The sequence below is a fragment of the Nerophis lumbriciformis genome, linkage group LG09 (assembly GCF_033978685.3).
Source record: "Nerophis lumbriciformis linkage group LG09, RoL_Nlum_v2.1, whole genome shotgun sequence".
Classification (NCBI taxonomy): domain Eukaryota; kingdom Metazoa; phylum Chordata; class Actinopteri; order Syngnathiformes; family Syngnathidae; genus Nerophis; species Nerophis lumbriciformis.
This window is the reverse complement of record NC_084556.2, coordinates 50,732,501-50,749,839: the sequence shown is the minus strand read 5'-3', so window position 1 is coordinate 50,749,839 and position 17,339 is coordinate 50,732,501. Positions and strand designations below refer to the sequence as shown.

Genomic DNA, 17,339 nt, shown 5'->3' with positions numbered 1-17,339 from the left:
GGTAATCCGTGTGCGGATGGAGAGATTGCGTCTTTTCATGAACCGGATCCCTGACGCTTAGTAGGAGCCATTTTGTGGTCTTTACAGATGTAAACACACAAAGGAAATGAAACGTACGGTGATATCCGCGCGCTTTTTCTTCTTCTACGCGGGCGGGTGGTTGCTTACAGTAGAAGAAGAAGCGCTTCCTGTTCTATGGGGGCGGGTGCTTACCTTGGCGGTTGCTTGCGTAGAAGAAGAAGCGCTTCCTGTTCTACCGGGAAAAAAGATGGCGGCTGTTTACCGAAGTTGCGAGATCGAAACTTTATGAAAATGAATCGTAATATTAATCCATATATAAAGCGCACCGGGTTAAAAGCCGCACTGTTAGCTTTTGAGTAAATTTGTGGTTTTTAGGTGCGGCTAATAGTGCGGAAAATACGGTACACAGAGAGCGCGCAGAAAGGCGTCGCGCGCGCGCAGAAAGGCACCACGCGCGCGCAAAAGGGTGTCGCGCGCGCACGAAGTGGAGAATCAGCGCGCGATAACAGTTTTTATGCGCTCGGATTTTTGGCACTAATGTGACGCCATAGTATTGATGCGTGCAAAACAGCAGCAGGCGGCTGTGGCCTGCGGGCCTGTTCTAATACTAATCAAATATCATCCCGGGGGGGCATAGATCATTCATTCGGCCCGCGGGCCTTGCCTTTGACACATAGGACGTAGAGGAAAACCATGATTTATAAGAGTTAAATTGGTCAAGAAATGATATAAAGATGAATAATCTCCGTTGCATGTATGTTTGTCGTGTCAGGTGGCGGTGTGCGTGGTGTGTTACGGCGTGTCGGAGACGGTGTTTGGGGAGTGGAGCGTGATGGGCAGCACCATCATCCTGGTGCACTCCTACTACAACGTGTGGCTGCGGGCGCAGTTGGGCTGGCAGAGCTTCCTGCTGCGGCGGGACGCCGTCAACAAGATCAAGAGCCTCCCGACGGCGAGCGACGCGCAGCTGCGGCAGTACAACGACATCTGCGCCATCTGCTACCAGGTAGCCAACACACTGGGGTGTGGCGTCCGTTGCTTCCTTACCCATGCGCTCGCTCTCCCTCCAGGACCTGAACAGCGCCGTCATTACGCCGTGCAGCCATTTCTTCCACGCCGGCTGTCTGAAGAAGTGGCTCTACGTGCAGGAGACGTGTCCGCTCTGTCACGCTCAACTGAAGAGCCAATCGGCGTCTGCCACGTTGGCCCCCGACGCAGACACGCCCCCAGCCAACCAGAGGCCTGCAGGACAGGAAGACTCCACGGCTGGGAGTGAGGAGAAGGTCGGATGTACCACTCAGTCCTCGCCATCGTCTTCATCTTCCTCCTCCTCCTCCTCCCACATGGGGGACACACACCCTCACCCCCCGTCTCCCCCCGTCCAGGAGGGGGCGGAACCACAGCCAAACCCTGGAAGGACCCTATCGGATAATCAGGAGTTGTGAGCCCCCCCCGAGTTGGCCCACACGTGCATGTAAAACACGCTAACTTGTCCACTGATTGGCTCTTCCATCAAAAAGCCCGGAGAACGCCATCCCGCCAGTGAAGTGACATCACCAGTAGGACACCGGCGCCTCGGCGTCTCACATTTTGTCCCGTGCCGCCGCCATGTTGCAGTCCAGTGTTACAAATCCTTATTATTGCTTCCTGGCAGAGCCCCTCCCTCCTGAGCCGCGTGATGGGAGAACATGGCGCCGAGACGCTCACAACGATGCTGCATGCCTCTATGAAGACGCCCGCACGTTTCCACGGTTACCAAAGCATCTCTTCCTTCCTCCCTGATGTGCTCAAGGTTTAGTTTTTGGGGGGGGTGCGGTGGGGTCACATTTGCACTGATGTCATCTCAACCAGCGACGGTTCGTAGCCGTCGCGCCGCGTCCGTAACCAAACGAGCTATAACGAGTCCGTCGAGGCTTTCTCGTGATGTTACTTGTCTTTGGCCACGCCCTCTCTCCGGCCCGTATGACGCGCCCCACAGCCGGTGTGATCGCTCCACTGTCAGGAGTGGGATCGGCTGGGCGCAGACGACTCGGAGCGGCGCTTGTTACCTTTCACGCAGTGTTAGCGCTCTTGTCAAGTGGAGGTGGGGGGGGGTGGAGGGCGGCGTCCAGCATGAATACATGATGAATGTAGGATGAGACCCGCCCCCCTCCTCCCCCCCTCCCATGCCACCAAAATGTTTATTGATGATTATTTTTGTATGAGATGAAATGTAGACTTTGACGTATTTTGCACACGAGCTCCACGCCATCATCGCCGACGAAATTCTATACCCTCGCGACTGTTGGTGCTCACATGTTCCCTCTAGCACCCGACGCCGCGTGTTTCGACTCGACCTCGCTGTGACGACGGTGAATGAAGGCCAGGTGCATTGTGGGATTGTGGCGTTTTACACCAATTAAAATGAAGCATCCACTCTGCACCGACTGTTTCTTTTGGACCAAAGTGAACTCAATTCCTCTAACAAAGCAGTTGCCCTCTTTGCAGTGTCACTCTTCAGCCACACGATGGCGCTGCAGGCCGGCGCAGTTCTCCAGCACGTGAGTTAATTTTTTTACTGGAAAGAAGTTTGACTTTCTAATACTTTTTTTTTTTTTACTGCATGCTTTTGCTTTATTTCCCCCACAATTAAATAAAAGACGTTCAATGAAGTCATTTAACTTTGGCCACTTCATTAGGTACACCTTGTTAAGAAATGGTACACATGTTCTGGCTCTTTCTCAATATATAGTACTATAACCATTATATTGATAATATGGACATATATTCAGTATCGTGCAGGAATGAAATGTAAAGTTATGAACGCATTGTGTACACTCTTAGAAATGAAAGTGCTAAGTAGAACCATATAAGGTTCTTCGGCTCGTCCTCATAGGAGAACCCTTTTTGGCTCCAGGTAGAACCTTTTTATAAAGGTTCCACCTGGAACCCTTTTGGAGGGTTCTACCTAGAACTGTGTGTGTAAGGTTCCACCCAGAACCCCCCATGAGAGGTCCTACAAAGAACCCACGCAGGGAGTTCCACTAAGAACCCTTTCATGTTTCAAGGGTTTCATCTAGAACCCACACAGGGAGTTCCACTAAGAACCCTTTCGTATTTCAAGGGTTTCATCTAGAACCCACACAGGGAGTTCCACTAAGAACCCTTTTGTATTTCAAGACTTTCATCTAGAACCCACGCAGGTAGTTCCACTAAGAACCCTTTCGTATTTCAAGGGTTTCATCTAGAACCCACACAGGGAGTTCCACTAAGAACCCTTTCGTTTGTCAAGGGTTTCATCTAGAACCCATGCAGGGAGTTCCACTAAGAACCCTTTCATGTTTCAAGGGTTTCATCTAGAACCCACACAGGGAGTTCCACAAAGAACTCTTTCATGTTTCAAGGGTTTCATCTAGACCTGACACAGGGGGTTCTAAAAACATCCCTTTTCAAAGGTTTTCACCGATAACCGTCTTGTCTTCTGAGGGTTCTATAAAGAACCATATTGTATTCTACAGATCAGTTTAGTTCATATTATATTGTGGTCATTTATCATGTTGACATTGAACAAACATTCAAAACATTTGAATGAGAAAAACATTTATTTAAAGATAGGCACCATTATTGGCAAATGTTATCAGGAAGTATGTCCCTGGTGACACAGGATCTTACCCATGCTTTCAACAATCCCTGAAGAACTCTTTCTTCCAAAAACGGTTCTCTGGATCAAAATAGTTCTTACTGGAACCCTTAGTGTTAGTGAGAACCCTTTTAAAACCAATTATTCAGAAAAGGGGTTTTAAAGGGTTCTCTGGATCAAAATGGTTCTTACTGGAACCATTAGCGTTACCAAGAACCCTTGAAAAACCCTTTCTTTGGGAAAGGGTTTTTCAGAAGCAAATGGTTCCAGTTAGAACCTCAGCCCTTGTAGAAGAACCCTTTTAGAACCCTTATTTCTAAGAGTGTACCTAATGTAGTGTTCACTTGTATAGTGTAAATATTATTTAAGAGGGTTTGGCTTAAAAAGCTTAATGTCCCACATTATTAGGGCCCGCATGGCCCATTGCAAAAGGACTCCCAAAGGGAGTCCTTATGCAATGGGACATAAGGACCTATTGTTTTTCTAAGGTTTTATTATTATTATTATTCCGCCGCCTCTTTGAGCACTAATTTGACCCACTTAACATGCTTCAAAACTCACCATATTTGACCCACACATCAGGACCTGCGAAAATTGTCTTTTAATAAAAAAAACAAACCCCAAAACTCAAAATTGCGCTCTAGCGCCCCCTAGGAAAAAAAAAACTAGACTGCCTGTAACTCCCACTAGAAAGGTCGGAGAGACATGAAACACAATTCTTTATGTAGGTCTGACTTACACCTACATTTCATAATTGTACATCATCGGGCAGAAATCAACAGGAAGTTGGCAATTCCCCCTTCAAGACAAAAAAGTACTAAAAACAGTCACTTTTGCCTCTTTGAGCTGTAATTTGACCCCCTTAACATGCTTCAAAACTCACCAAACTGAACACACACATCAGGACTGGCTAAAATTGTGATCTAATGAAAAAACCTAACCCCAAATCAAAAAATTGTGCTCTACCGCAATCTTTTAATAAAACGCAGAAAAAACTGCACCTCGGAAGAAAAAAATGACAAAATTGCCTGTAACTCCCACTGGGAAGGTCGGAGAGACATGAAACAAAAACCTCTATGTAGGTCTCACGTAGACCTACATTTCATAGATTGACAACCCTCAGCAAAAATCAACAGAAAATTTGCAATTTCCCCTTCAAAACAAAATTCTTTTATAAACCGGTCACTTCTCTTCAAACATTATCTCCTCTGAGCGCGTTTGTCGTTTCGGCTTCAAACTTACACGGGAGAGATTGAACCCTTCCAAATAAAAGTTATTGAAATAATTTTTCTAACTGCTCCAGTTTTGATTTTATGAGCCTTCAAAGAACCGCTGCACTGATGCTGCTGCGCTGATGCTGCTGCGCTGCTGTTTTCTCAAGATGGCTGCTTAAAAGCAGGAAGCACCAGCGTGCCCACACAATGCAGACAAGGTAGGTACACTAGACAAAAGTTTTGGGACACTTCGGACTAAAAGTAGACAAAAGTATTGGGACACTTATGACTACCACTGGACAAAAGTATTGGGACATTTAGGCCGAAAACTGGACAAAAGTATTGGGATACTTGGGACTAAAACTTGACAAAAGTATTGGGACACTTGGGACTAAAACTTGACAAAAGTATTGGGACACTTGGGACTAAAACTTGACAAAAGTATTGGGACACTTGGGACTAAAACTTGACAAAAGTATTGGGACACTTAGGACTAGCACCTGCCAAATACGCGGGCCCGACCAATGCTGCTTGCAGCTTTAATTTAAATTGATATGAATTAAATATATCAATATGAGTGAGTATGCTGGTTGAGTTTTGAGCGAGCAGAGAAAATGTGGCTGCAATTATCATCCATCATTCCCACTATTATTACTATTGTTGTTGTCACTATCCGCTGTTTATTGAGCTGCTGAACACATTTACCAAAACACTGCACACACTAACGGCTTCAATATCAACAGGTACTTCATGTAATTTCTCTCTAACATCATTAAACTTCAGGTTATTTCTCTCCAACATAATCAAACTACAGTTTATGTATCTCTAAAATCAAACTTCATGTTTAAAGCTATCTAGCATCATCAAATTTAAGGTTATCTCTAACACCAAACTTCAGGTTAAAATCTATCTAACATTAAACTTCAGGTTATTTCTCTCTAACAGTCAGAATTCAGGTTAAAATATATCTCACATCACACTTCAGGTTATTTATCTTTAATATCATCAAACTTAAGGTTATTTCTCTCTAACGTCACACAACTTCAGGTTATTTCTCTCTTAACATCATACAACTTCAGGTTATTTCTCTCTAACATCATCAAACTTAAGAGTTTTTATCTCTAACATTATACAACTTCAGGTTATTTCTCTCTAACATCATCAAACTTAAGAATTTTTATCTCTAACATCATACAACTTCAGGTTATTTCTCTCTAACATCATACAACTTCAGGTTATTTCTCTCTAATATTATACAACTTCAGGTTATTTCTCTCTAACATCATCAAACTTAAGGTTTTTTATCTCTAGCATCATACAACTTCATATTATTTCTCTCTAACATCATACAACTTCAGGTTATTTCTCTCTAACATCATACAACTTCAGGTTATTTCTCTCTAACATCATACAACTTCAGATTATTTCTCTCTAACATCATACAACTTCAGGTTATTTCTCTCTAACATCATCAAATTTAAGGTTTTTTATCGCTAACATCATACAACTTCAAGTTATTAACATCAGACTTCAGGTTATTTCTCTCTAACATCATGAAACTTCATCTCATTTTCATCAAACTTCATGTTAATTCTCTAATCAAATTTCAGGTTATTTCTCTAACACCAAACTTCAGGTTAAAATCTATCTAACGTTAAACTTCAGGTTATTTCTCTCTAACATCATCAAACTTAAGGTTATTTATCGCTAACATCATACAACTTCAAGTTATTAACATCAGACTTCAGGTTATTTCTCTCTAACATTAGAATTCAGGTTAAAATATATCTCACATCAAACTTCAGGTTATTTATCTTTAACATCATACAACTTCAGGTTATTTCTCTCTAACATCATACAACTTCAGGTTATTTTTCTCTAACATCATACAACTTCAGGTTATTTCTCTCTAACATCATCAAACTTAATGTTTTTTATCTCTAACATCATACAACTTCAGGTTATTTCTCTCTAACATACAACTTCAGGTTATTTCTCTCTAACATCATACCACTTCAGGTTATTTGTCTCTAACATCATCAAACTTAAGGTTATTTATCGCTAACATCATACAACTTCAGGTTATTAACATCAGACTTCAGGTTATTTCTCTCTAACATCATGAAACTTCATCTCATTTTCATTAAACTTCATGTTAATTCTCTAATCAAATTTCAGGTTATTTCTCTAACACCAAACTTCAGGTTAAAATCTATCTAATGTTAAACTTCAGGTTATTTCTCTCTAACATCTTTAGAATTCAGGTTAAAATATATCTCACATCAAACTTCAGGTTATTTCTCTCTAACATCATACAACTTCAGGTTATTTCTCTCTAACATCATACAACTTCAGGTTATTTCTCTCTAACATCATACAACTTCAGGTTATTTCTCTCTAACATCATACAACTTCAGGTTATTTTTCTCTAACATCATACAACTTCAGGTTATTTCTCTCTAACGTCATCAAACTTCAGATTATTTATCTCTAACACCAAACTTCAGGTTAAAATCTATCTAACATTAAACTTCAGGTAGAAAATGGATTGATGGGATGGATCATCAAACTTAAGGTTATTTCTCTAACGTCACACAACTTCAGGTTATTTCTCTCCTAACATCATACAACTTCAGGTTATTTCTCTCTAACATCATCAAACTTAAGAATTGTTATCTCTAACATCATACAACTTCAGGTTATTTCTCTCTAACATCATACAACTTCAGGTTATTTCTCTCTAACATCATACAACTTCAGGTTATTTATCTCTAACATCATACAACTTCAGGTTATTTCTCTCTAACATCATACAACTTCAGGTTATTTCTCTCTAACATCATCAAACCTAATGTTTTTTATCTCTAACATCATACAACTTCAGGTTATTTCTCTCTAACATCATCAAACTTAATGTTTTTTATCTCTAACATCATACAACTTCAGGTTATTTCTCTCTAACATACAACTTCAGGTTATTTCTCTCTAACATCATACCACTTCAGGTTATTTGTCTCTAACATCATCAAACTTAAGGTTATTTATCGCTAACATCATACAACTTCAAGTTATTAACATCAGACTTCAGGTTATTTCTCTCTAACATCATGAAACTCCATCTCATTTTCATCTAACTTCATGTTAATTCTCTAATCAAATTTCAGATGATTTCTCTAACACCAAACTTCAGGTTAAAATCTATCTAACGTTAAACTTCAGGTTATTTCTCTCTAACATCTTTAGAATTCAGGTTAAAATATATCTCACATCAAACTTCAGGTTATTTATCTTTAACATCATACAACTTCAGGTTATTTCTCTCTAACATCATACAACTTCAGGTTATTTCTCTCTAACATCATACAACTTCAGGTTATTTATCTCTAACATCAAACTTCTGGTTATTTATTTCTAACATCATACAATTTCAGATTATTTATCTCTAACATCAAACTTCAGGTTATTTATCTCTAACATCATACAACTTCAGATTATTTATCTCTAACATCATACAACTTCAGGTTATTTCTCTCTTAACATCAAACTTCAGGTTATTTATCTCTAACATCATAAAACTTCAGGTTATTGACATCAGACTTCAGGTTATTACTCTCTAACATCATACAACTTCAGGTTATTAACATCAGACTTCAGGTTATTTCTCTCTAACATACAACTTCAGGTTATTAACATCAGACTTCAGGTTATTTCTCTCTAACATCATGAAACTTCATCTTATTTTCATCAAACTTCTTGTTAATTCTCTCTAATCAAATGTCATGTTATTTCCCTACAATGTCATGACATGTCATGTTAATTCTCTCAACGTTATGAAACTTATTTTTTTAATTCTCTGACATCAAATTTCATGTTGTTGCTCTCTAACGTCATCAAACTTTCTTTCTCTTACATCATGAACCTTTATGTTGTTTTCCTTTAACTTCATCAAAGTTTCTCTCCAATGTGAGCAAACTTCATAGTAATTCTCTCTATCATGTTAATTATCTCCAATGTCATGAAATTTCTTTTTTTTTCTCGAATATCCTCAAACTTTGTTATTTCTAACATTATCTAACGTTACTTCTCTAACGCTATGAAACTTCATTTTATTTCTCTGACGTCAAACTTCATATTTTTGCTATCGAACATTACCAGACTTTGTTGTTGCTCTTTCTCATCATCAAACTTCATGTTGTTTATGACATAATCAAACGTCGTTATTTCTCTCTAACGTTCTCAAACATCATTTTATTTCTCTAACATCATCAAACTTCAGGTTAATTCTCACAATATTGCAAAAATTCATGTTATTTCTCTCCATTATCATCAAACTTCATGTTTTGTTTTTTTTACCATCAAATGTCATTTTATTTCTCTCCATTGTCATGACAGTTCATGTTAATTCTCTCTAACGTCATGAAACTTCATGTTATTTCTCTGTCATGAAACTTCATGTTATCTCTCTCTAACATAAAACTTCATTTTAATTCTTTGTAATGTCATGAAAGTTCATGTTAATTATCTCTAACATCATGAAAGTTCATGTTAATTCTCTTTAAAATTGTCAAGATTTGGTTTTATTTCTTTCTAACATCAAACTTCATGGTATTTATCTCTAACATCATCAAACTTGATATAATTCACTGTAGTCAACGTCATATTTTATACAAATGCTTCATATTTTTCGAACATCATGAAATTTCATGTTATTTCTCTTTAACGTCAACATTATTGTTATTTCTCTTTAACAACAAAGTTAATGTTACTTCTCTCTAACATCAAAATGTATGTAATTTCTCTCTATCATGAAACTTCATATAATTTCTCTCTAACAACAAAATTCATGTTATTTCTCTCTAACATCAAAATGTATGTCATTTATTTCTATAATGAAACTTCATATTATTTCTCTCTAACATCAAATCTCATGCTATTTCTTTCTGACAACAAAATTCATGTAATTTCTCTAACATCTACATTTATATATTTTCTCTCTAACATCAAAATTCATGTTGTTTCTCTCTAACAACAAAATGTATGTAATTTCTCGCTAACATCAAAATTCATATTATTTCTCTCTAACATCAAATCTCATGCTATTTCTTTCTAACAACAAAATTAATGTTATTTCTCTCTAACATCAAAATGTTTTCTCTCCAACAGCAAAAATCATGTTATCTCTCTAACATCAAAATGTATGTCATTTCTCTCTCTCATGAAACTTCATATTATCTCTCTCTAACATCAAAGTTTGTGTTATTTCTCTCCAACAACAAAATTCATGTAATTTCTCTCTAACATCAAAGTTTGTGTTATTTCTCTCCAACAACAAAATTCATGTAATTTCTCTCTAACATCAAAATGTATGCAGTTTCTCTCTAACATCACAATTGATGTTATTTCTCGCTAACATCAAAATTAATCTTATTTCTCTCAAACATCAGACTTCATCATCCATCCATCCATTTTCTACCGTTTGTCCCTTTCATATTTCTCTTAAACATCATGAAACGTCATGCTTTTTTTCTCGAACACAAACTTCAAGATATTTCCCCTCCATCATGAAACATGGTATTTCTCTCTAACAACAAAAGTCATGTTATTTCTCTCTAACATCAACATTTATGTCTTTTCTCTCTAACATCAAAAGTCATGCTATTTCTCTCCAACATAAAAATTCATGTTATTTCTCTCTAACCTCAAACTCTATGCAGTTTCTCTCTAACATCACAATTGATGTTATTTCTCGCTAACATCAAAATTCATATTATTTCTCTCCAACATCAGACTTCATCATATTTCTCTTAAACATCATGAAACTTCATGCTTTTTTTCTCGAACACAAACTTCAAGATATTTCCCCTCCATCATGAAACATGGTATTTCTCTCTAACAACAAAACTCATGCTATTTCTCTCCAACATCAACATTTATGTCTTTTCTCTCTAACATCAAAATTCATGTTATTTCTCTCTGACATCAAAATCTATGCAATTTCTCTCTAACATCACAATTCATGTTATTTCTCTCTAACATCACAATTCATGTTATTTCTCGCTAACACCAAAATTCATATATTTCTCTCAAACATCAAAATGTATGTAATTTCTCTCTAACATGAAACTTAATATTATTTCTCTCCAACATCAAAATTCATGTTATTTCTCTCTAACAACAAAATCTATGCAATTTCTCTCTAACATCACAATTCATGTTATTTCTCGCTGACACCAAAATTCATATTATTTCTCTCTAACATCAAAATGTATTTCATTTCTCTCTATAGTGAAACTTCATATTATTTCTCTCTAACATCAAAGTTCATGTTATTTCTCTGTAACAACAAAATGTATGTAATTTCTCGCTAACATCAAAATTCATATTATTTCTCTCTAACATCAAATCTCATGCTATTTCTTTCTAACAACAAAATTAATGTTATTTCTCTCTAACATCAAAATGTATGTCATTTCTCTCTATCATGAAACTTCATATTATTTCTCCCTAACATCAAAATTCATTTTATTTCTCTCTAACATCAAAATTCATGTTTTTCTCTCTAACAACAAAATTCATGTAATTTCTCTCTAACATAAACATTTATATATTTTCTCTAACATCAAAACTCATGCTATTTCTCTCTAACATCAAAATTCATGTTTTTCTCTCTAACAACAAAATTCATGTAATTTCTCTCTAACATAAACATTTATGTATTTTCTCTCTAACATCAAAACTCATGCTATTTCTCTCCAACATAAAAATTCATGTTATTTCTCTCTAACATCAAACTGTATGCAGTTTCTCTCTAACATCACAATTGATGTTATTTCTCGCTAACACCAAAATTAATGTTATTTCTCTCCAACATCAGACTTCATCATATTTCTCTTAAACATCATGAAACTTAATGCGTTTTTTCTCGAACACAAACTTCAAGATATTTCCCCTCCATCATGAAACATGGTATTTTTCTCTAACAACAAAAGTCATGCTATTTCTCTCTAACATCAACATTTATGTCTTTTCTCTCTAACATCAAAACTCATGCTATTTCTCTCCAACATAAAAATTCATGTTATTTCTCTCTAACCTCAAACTCTATGCAGTTTCTCTCTAACATCACAATTGATGTTATTTCTCGCTAACATCAAAATTCATATTATTTCTCTCCAACATCAGACTTCATCATATTTCTCTTAAACATCATGAAACTTCATGCTTTTTTTCTCGAACACAAACTTCAAGATATTTCCCCTCCATCATGAAACATGGTATTTCTCTCTAACAACAAAACTCATGCTATTTCTCTCCAACATCAACATTTATGTCTTTTCTCTCTAACATCAAAATTCATGTTATTTCTCTCTGACATCAAAATCTATGCAATTTCTCTCTAACATCACAATTCATGTTATTTCTCTCTAACATCACAATTCATGTTATTTCTCGCTAACACCAAAATTCATATATTTCTCTCAAACATCAAAATGTATGTAATTTCTCTCTAACATGAAACTTAATATTATTTCTCTCCAACATCAAAATTCATGTTATTTCTCTCTAACAACAAAATCTATGCAATTTCTCTCTAACATCACAATTCATGTTATTTCTCGCTGACACCAAAATTCATATTATTTCTCTCTAACATCAAAATGTATTTCATTTCTCTCTATAGTGAAACTTCATATTATTTCTCTCTAACATCAAAGTTCATGTTATTTCTCTGTAACAACAAAATGTATGTAATTTCTCGCTAACATCAAAATTCATATTATTTCTCTCTAACATCAAATCTCATGCTATTTCTTTCTAACAACAAAATTAATGTTATTTCTCTCTAACATCAAAATGTATGTCATTTCTCTCTATCATGAAACTTCATATTATTTCTCCCTAACATCAAAATTCATTTTATTTCTCTCTAACATCAAAATTCATGTTTTTCTCTCTAACAACAAAATTCATGTAATTTCTCTCTAACATAAACATTTATATATTTTCTCTAACATCAAAACTCATGCTATTTCTCTCTAACATCAAAATTCATGTTTTTCTCTCTAACAACAAAATTCATGTAATTTCTCTCTAACATAAACATTTATGTATTTTCTCTCTAACATCAAAACTCATGCTATTTCTCTCCAACATAAAAATTCATGTTATTTCTCTCTAACATCAAACTGTATGCAGTTTCTCTCTAACATCACAATTGATGTTATTTCTCGCTAACACCAAAATTAATGTTATTTCTCTCCAACATCAGACTTCATCATATTTCTCTTAAACATCATGAAACTTAATGCGTTTTTTCTCGAACACAAACTTCAAGATATTTCCCCTCCATCATGAAACATGGTATTTTTCTCTAACAACAAAAGTCATGCTATTTCTCTCTAACATCAACATTTATGTCTTTTCTCTCTAACATCAAAACTCATGCTATTTCTCTCCAACATAAAAATTCATGTTATTTCTCTTTAACAACAAAATGTATGTAATTTCTCGCTAACATCAAAATTCATATTATTTCTCTCTAACATCAAATCTCATGCTATTTCTTTCTAACAACAAAATTAATGTTATTCATCTCTAACATCAAAATGTATGTAATTTCTCTCTATCATAAAATTTCATATTATTTCTCTCTAACATCAAAGTTCATGTTATTTCTCTCTAACAACAAAATTCATGTAATTTCTCTCTAACATAAACATTTATGTATTTTCTGTAACATCAAAACTCGTGCTATTTCTCTCCAACATAAAAATTCATGTTATTTCTCTCTAACATCACAATTCATGTTATTTCTCGCTAACACCAAAATTCATATATTTCTCTCAAACATCAAAATGTATGTCATTTCTCTCTAACATGAAACTTAATATTATTTCTCTCCAACATCAAAATTCATGTTATTTCTCTCTAACATCAAAATGTATGTAATTTCTCTCTATCATAAAATTTCATATTATTTCTCTCTAACATCAAAGTTCATGTTATTTCTCTCTAACAACAAAATTCATGTAATTTCTCTCTAACATAAACATTTATGTATTTTCTGTAACATCAAAACTCGTGCTATTTCTCTCTAACATCAAAACTCATGCTATTTCTCTCTAACATCAAAATTCATGTTATTTCTCTCTAACAACAAAATGTATGTAATTTCTTGCCAACATCAAAATTCATATTATTTCTCTCTAACATCAAAGTTCATGTTATTTCTCTCTAACAACAAAAGTCATGCTATTTTCTCTAACATCAACATTTATGTCTTTTCTCTCTAACATCAAAACTCATGCTATTTCTCTCCAACATAAAAATTCATGTTATTTCTCTCTAACATCACAATTCATGTTATTTCTCGCTAACACCAAAATTCATATATTTCTCTCAAACATCAAAATGTATGTCATTTCTCTCTAACATGAAACTTAATATTATTTCTCTCCAACATCAAAATTCATATTATTTCTCTCTAACATCAAAGTTCATGTTATTTCTCTTTAACAACAAAATGTATGTAATTTCTCGCTAACATCAAAATTCATATTATTTCTCTCTAACATCAAATCTCATGCTATTTCTTTCTAACAACAAAATTAATGTTATTTATCTCTAACATCAAAATGTATGTAATTTCTCTCTATCATAAAATTTCATATTATTTCTCTCTAACATCAAAGTTCATGTTATTTCTCTCTAACAACAAAATTCATGTAATTTCTCTCTAACATAAACATTTATGTATTTTCTCTAACATCAAAACTCATGCTATTTCTCTCTAACATCAAAACTCATGCTATTTCTCTCTAACATCAAAATTCATGTTATTTCTTTCTAACAACAAAATGTATGTAATTTCTTGCCAACATCAAAATTCATATTATTTCTCTCTAACATCAAAGTTCATGTTATTTCTCTCTAACAACAAAAGTCATGCTATTTTCTCTAACATCAACATTTATGTCTTTTCTCTCTAACATCAAAACTCATGCTATTTCTCTCCAACATAAAAATTAATGTTATTTCTCTCTAACATCACAATTCATGTTATTTCTCGCTAACACCAAAATTCATATATTTCTCTCAAACATCAAAATGTATGTCATTTCTCTCTAACATGAAACTTAATATTATTTCTCTCCAACATCAAAATTCATATTATTTCTCTCTAACATCAAATCTCATGCTATTTCTTTCTAACAACAAAATTAACATTATTTATCTCTAACATCAAAATGTATGTAATTTCTCTCTATCATAAAATTTCATATTATTTCTCTCTAACATCAAAGTTCATGTTATTTCTCTCTAACAACAAAATTCATGTAATTTCTCTCTAACATAAACATTTATGTATTTTCTCTAACATCAAAACTCATGCTATTTCTCTCTAACATCAAAACTCATGCTATTTCTCTCTAACATCAAAATTCATGTTATTTCTCTCTAACAACAAAATGTATGTAATTTCTTGCCAACATCAAAATGCATATTATTTCTCTCTAACATCAAAGTTCATGTTATTTCTCTCTAACAACAAAAGTCATGCTATTTCTCTCTAACATCAACATTTATGTCTTTTCTCTCTAACATCACAATTCATGTTATTTCTCTCTAACAACAAAATGTATGTAATTTCTTGCCAACATCAAAATTCATATTATTTCTCTCTAACATCAAAGTTCATGTTATTTCTCTCTAACATCAAAACTCATGCTATTTCTCTCCAACATAAAAATTCATGTTATTTCTCTCTAACATCACAATTCATGTTATTTCTCGCTAACACCAAAATTCATATATTTCTCTCAAACATCAAAATGTATGTCATTTCTCTCTAACATGAAACTTAATATTATTTCTCTCCAACATCAAAATTCATGTTATTTCTCTCTAACATCAAAATCTATGCAATTTTTCTCTAACATCACAATTCATGTTATTTCTCGCTGACACCAAAATTCATATTATTTCTCTCTAACATCAAAATGTATTTCATTTCTCTCTATAGTGAAACTTCATATTATTTCTCTCTAACATCAAAGTTCATTTTATTTCTCTCTAACAACAAAATTCATGTAATTTCTCTCTAACAAACATTTATATATTTTCTCTAACATCAAAACTCATGCTATTTCTCTCTAACATCAAAATTCATGTTATTTCTCTTTAACAACAAAATTCATGTGATTTCTCTCCAACAAACATTTATGTATTTTCTCTCTAACATCAAAACTCATGCTATTTCTCTGCAACATCAAAATGTGTTATTTCTCTCTAACATCAAAATGTATGTCATGTCTCTCTATCATGAAACTTCATATTATTTCTCTCTAACATCAAAGTTCATGTTATTTCTCTCTAACAACAAAAATCATGTAATTTCTCTCTAACATAAACTTTTATATATTTTCTCTAACATCCAAACTCATGCTATTTCTCTCTAACATCAAAATTCATGATATTTCTCTTTAACAACAAAATTCATGTAATTTCTCTCTAACATAAACATTTATGTATTTTCTCTCTAACATCAAAACTCATGCTATTTCTCTGCAACATCAAAATGTGTGTTATTTCTCTCTAACATCAAAATGTATGTCATTTCTCTCTATCATGAAACTTCATATTATTTCTCTCTAACATCAAAGTTCATGTTATTTCTCTCTAACAACAAAATGCATGTAATTTCTCTGTAACATAAACATTTATATATTTTCTCTAACATCAAAACTCATGCTGTTTCTCTCTAACATTAAAATTCATGTTATTTCTCTCCAACATCAAACTGTATGCAGTTTCTCTCTAACATCAAAATTAGTGTTATTTCTCGCTAACATCAAAATTCTTATTAATTCTCTCTAACATCAAAACTCATGCTATTTCTCTGCAACATCAAAATGTGTTATTTCTCTCTAACATCAAAATGTATGTCATGTCTCTCTATCATGAAACTTCATATTATTTCTCTCTAACATCAAAGTTCATGTTATTTCTCTCTAACAACAAAAATCATGTAATTTCTCTCTAACATAAACATTTATATATTTTCTCCAACATCCAAACTCATGCTATTTCTCTCTAACATCAAAATTCATGATATTTCTCTTTAACAACAAAATTCATGTAATTTCTCTCTAACATAAACATTTATGTATTTTCTCTCTAACATCAAAACTCATGCTATTTCTCTGCAACATCAAAATGTGTGTTATTTCTCTCTAACATCAAAATGTATGTCATTTCTCTCTATCATGAAACTTCATATTATTTCTCTCTAACATCAAAGTTCATGTTATTTCTCTCTAACAACAAAATGCATGTAATTTCTCTGTAACATAAACATTTATATATTTTCTCTAACATCAAAACTCATGCTGTTTCTCTCTAACATTAAAATTCATGTTATTTCTCTCCAACATCAAACTGTATGCAGTTTCTCTCTAACATCAAAATTAGTGTTATTTCTCGCT

The 17,339-nt window shown here is 34.2% G+C and overlaps 1 protein-coding gene across 1 annotated transcript in view; it reads left to right on the top strand.

Annotated features, from left to right (window-relative positions):
- rnf145a (ring finger protein 145a) overlaps positions 1–2,441 on the top strand; it is a 30,797-nt gene extending 28,356 nt beyond the window's left edge. Inside the window, exons 11-12 of the mRNA XM_061962931.2 lie at positions 794–1,027; positions 1,092–2,441. Coding sequence (XP_061818915.1) covers positions 794–1,027; positions 1,092–1,466 — 609 coding nt within the window. The 3' untranslated portion in view covers positions 1,467–2,441. The remainder of the gene's footprint in view (positions 1–793; positions 1,028–1,091) is intronic.
- Positions 2,442–17,339: the final 14,898 nt, after the last annotated feature.